Source organism: Triplophysa rosa, linkage group LG14, assembly GCF_024868665.1.
Source record: "Triplophysa rosa linkage group LG14, Trosa_1v2, whole genome shotgun sequence".
Taxonomy (NCBI): Eukaryota; Metazoa; Chordata; class Actinopteri; order Cypriniformes; family Nemacheilidae; genus Triplophysa; species Triplophysa rosa.
Genome location: NC_079903.1, coordinates 18,924,450 through 18,928,740, shown reverse-complemented (window position 1 = coordinate 18,928,740; position 4,291 = coordinate 18,924,450). Strand labels below are relative to the sequence as shown.

The following is a 4,291-nucleotide window of genomic DNA, read 5'->3' as shown; positions in this document are numbered from 1 at the left end:
GTAACGTAACAGCTGTAAGCGTTGTATGCTCGAAGTAGTGAGACAAGAAATGTATGTCGGCGTTTATTAACCAACATATTCTTCGCAGTGTTGGGAAAAAACGCGTTTGTGCTCAAACGGCGAGTTCGTGACGTCACTCCGAATGGCGACTGCATAGCCGACCGTTTCTTTTGTTTGCAGAAGACGTGGATACACGCCACAATTTGTCATTTTGACACGCTTGTGATAATAGTAGTATTTACGAAGTTTTTCACATAACAGTCCACTGACAAACACCCTGAATGCTATGATAGATTAATTTTGACTATACTTTAATCTTTTGTCATTATGCAGACTCAAACCACATTAACCTGTTCATCTTTTAATGTATACAATTGACATCCTTGTATGCTTCTCAATCCTTAATATTCAATGATAAACCTAGCTATAAATAGCCTTAAATTATGTCATGGCAATCCAATAAAAACAGTTAGGTCACTAATAGAATTACGTTTGGCAAATAATCAGGTTGTTCTTGGCTGAGAGCCTATTTGAATTTAACAATTTGGACAACATAATTCTATTTTGATCACAACCTATTTGTTATAAAAAAATCCAATATTATATATTATTTTTTCCCGTTAAGTTTAGTCACACTGATCCTTCTAGATTTTTTCAAAAAGTGCTTTTGTTTTTTGATAAATGTGTAAGTGAAATATAAGGATTAGAAACAAAGTGCAATCAAGGTCAGAGAGCAATTTCTAGCTGACCAAATGTTTAGAAATGACTAAAAAACAGAGCTAGGATAGTCTCCAACACTCCCCAAACAGCATATAGAATGGATGGCTAGGCAAGCATGACCAAAATGACTTCAGATGTGGAATATAATGTACAGTTTACTAGCATGTGCACATTTGCCAATATTCAGCCATCTAATGGAAGATCTCTTGATAATTTAAATTCAGCCATTTTACACATTTGTTGTTTATTACCGTAACAAATAATAACCATGGTAAATAACCATTTTATTGGTATGTTATACCAATCATTACAGATACTACACAACAAGAAACCAAAACATGAAACTGTACATTTGTACTTCTAACCTAACAACTCTGTGATGTAGCTACTGCTGGCATGTACATGAGAATGAAATTACAGTAATTTTCATACAACCTGCATGTTTAACACTGTGGCACACTTGTGTCCTAACACACTATTCCTTTTAATCCTCTTAAAGTACCATCACATACTGCATATAGAAAATATGAAAACCTTGTACACAGCAGCTATACAACATTCTTGCAGTGCTCTTACCAAACCAAGTCAAATAATGTCGCAGTTCACATATCTGATGAGTGTTCCAGTACTAGTGAGCAGGTTTATCATTTATCAAAGATGTTGATTAAAAACAAACTGGACTAATATCGAGGTTTTAATCCATAAAATACAGCTTATCAACAATTCAAACAATCAAAAATTTCTTAAACTCCCTTCCCATACAATACAGACTAGAAACATGTACGTCACATCGCCTATGGAATGTTAGTGTCTCAAACAAACTCTTCCAGTTTTAATAAAGACCTAAGAAATTACACTTTTTTAAGAAAATGGCACAACCTGTCCGACTCCAAAGCCAGACAATTATGTCACTTGCGGTTTCATGACTGCAAATCATCTTCAGAAGAAATTGGAGTGGAATAAGATGGATCCTTCTTTAAAGGCTTTTCTCTTGGATCGTTCTAATAAAATGGGTTTTTAATAATTACTAAAAAAACCTGCTTAGAAAAGAGTCGATAAAAATATTCTTCTGTATTGTACAAGAAAAGAGTTTTGGGAGCTCTGGTGAAATACAATGTTATTTAGCAGCTTCCTCTTTCTGGTCCTGCTTTTCTTCCTCCCCATCAGTGTTTTCTCCCTTTAATGAAGAAATGTTTTATATTACATACATTTCAATAGACACTGCGACAGATAATATCACCGTTTTGTACATATGCACATAGATTAACAAATAAATACTTGCTTCCTCAGTCTCTCCGTTCTCCGCAGGGGTCTTCTCCTCAGATTTTGCTTCTGGCTTTGCATCTTCTTTCTTCTCCTTTGGTTTGGCCTTTTCTACTTCCTTGGCTTTCTTGCCCTTTGCCGGTGCCTTCTGCGAAGTTTAAGAAACCACACTATTTAAGCATATGCCTATAAACAGTTATTCTATATCAATTTTGTATATACAATTTGGTTATTCTCTGACCTTTGGCTTGGGCTCAGGTGTTTGGGGTTTCTGCAAAACATGACTTTTTGTTGGTGATTGAATGATGAAAAGATAAGTGTATATGAGCTGATAGGAGAAATGTACTCACAGTTTGAAGTCTCTCAGACCTTCTTTTGGGCTGTTTGGAATAATAAGCATGGACAGTAAGCACCACTGTTACAAACTTCAACAAGAAAAACTATACAGTCTAAAATTAATCGTGCAATATACTCATGTGAACCACTCACCCCAGCTGCTTCAGTGTCATTGTTAGCCTGTAAGAGGGGGAACAGAAGCTGTTAGCCTAAGTGTACATGTAAATATATCAGTGGGTTTGTGTTTATGTGAAATTATGTAATGTAAAAGTACGGGTGGGGGAGGGGCTCTGTACAGCTATACAGTGCTGTGCCTTCAATTTATTTAAATTTCCACGTTGCCTTTATACAATCAAAACCGTCGGTAAACGATATCGAAATAAAGTGTAAAAATACAGTGTGAAAATGGACATTGATGCCGTAAATGAAGAGACAATTATTTTAAAGCGTGCAATTCATTACAGCATATATGTAAAATGATTTTTTTTATTTGATCAATGTTAACAAAAATCTCTGTAACATTGCCTAAATGTGTCGAAGTCGGGGGGGGGGGGCAGCAGCAGAGCCCCGCCTTTGTCAACAAGATTTAATCGCTCGATCAATCGTCGCATTTATTCAAATCATCGATAACTTTGCGTTTCGACATAATTAAAGTTTGGCGTCGATAATAAAATAGGCTACTTTGTAAAACGGGACGCTAGCGTGGTAATTAAACACGCAGAAATCGCAATGAACGTAACGTTAGGTGAGAACTTGAAGCCACTTCGTCAAGTCCGCTTCAAAGGTCATGTGAAAAACAAGACGGATTAGATACGCGTGCATTTAAAAATAGCCCTGCATGAAAAAAGGCATAACGTTACACAATGCATTTACAATGACTCAAACGTGTTGAGTTCACAGGCAGCCATGACACCCAAGACTGTAATGTGTGCGTCCTACCCAAGAACCATATGGAGTCCGTGCACAACGACTAACTCCGTGTACTTACATTATTATTAAGATCCAACACAATATGGTCAAATAAAAAAGTTTTAGACAAATTTGCATATTGAGTTGCAAGAAGAACATTTACATGCATTTTTTTTATTAATGATAACGCGACACCCCTTTGTGCGATATACTTAACACATTATATATACATTTATCTCTATCGACACCAGAAATGTGTTTTGTTGCTTCGGTGGCCATGATGTCTTAACATGATACATACGTTGTGTATGTATACGACAAAATACTTCACAGCGCTAAGTAAAAAGGCGCCAGAATCGTGCCACAGACTTTCATGCAACAAATCACGTATTAAGACATGTACCAAAGTATTCAACACACACATAACTTCACATGCGATTATTGCACGCTATTAAAAAACATAGCGTTGCAACATAATAGGAAATCCAATATATTCAACTTACTTTGCTTCTTTTCGGCATTGTTGTTTTAAGCTTGTATTCTTACAGAACAACACGGGGAAATTTAAATAGATAATATACTACTGTAAATAAAGTGTAAAAGTGTCAGGAAAACACTTAAACCAGCATAAATGTCCTGGCGGAACAGAAACCCGACCGGATCTCTCCTTGTATAATATTCTTTTCATTGAAGCACCAGCGTGATGGCCATTCGCGCCCCGCCCATTCTCGTTTCTGATTCGCTGAAACGTCCTAGCAACCGAATTTCAAACCAAAGCAAAAGACGTAAGTGGATGGGTTAAGATGTCAATCAATTATTGTTGTATGTACTTTATTCGACACAAAACTGTATGTTGTTTTTCTTAAAAGCATATGAATACATGTTACTGGTTACCTCTTTATGCTTTTCTTACTATTTGAATGCGTTTAAAGAAAAAAAACACGCCCCTTAAACAAAAACGTTTCCAAACAATCCTTTTTTATATATAAAGTATATATATTTCATTAAGGTGTTATACTTTTTAATTCCAAATATATATATATATATATATTTTAAATACACT

At 35.7% G+C, this 4,291-nt stretch overlaps 1 protein-coding gene across 1 annotated transcript; it reads right to left on the bottom strand.

Annotated features, from left to right (window-relative positions):
* Positions 1–983: 983 nt before the first annotated feature.
* Positions 984–3,916, bottom strand: hmgn1a (high mobility group nucleosome binding domain 1a). Its single transcript, XM_057351372.1, has 6 exons — positions 3,732–3,916; positions 2,473–2,499; positions 2,334–2,363; positions 2,225–2,254; positions 1,999–2,131; positions 984–1,893 (listed from the first exon to the last, which is right to left on the bottom strand). The coding sequence occupies exons 1-6, from the start codon at positions 3,747–3,749 to the stop codon at positions 1,838–1,840; spliced, it is 294 nt and encodes a 97-aa protein (XP_057207355.1). The 5' UTR covers positions 3,750–3,916; the 3' UTR covers positions 984–1,837.
* Positions 3,917–4,291: the final 375 nt, after the last annotated feature.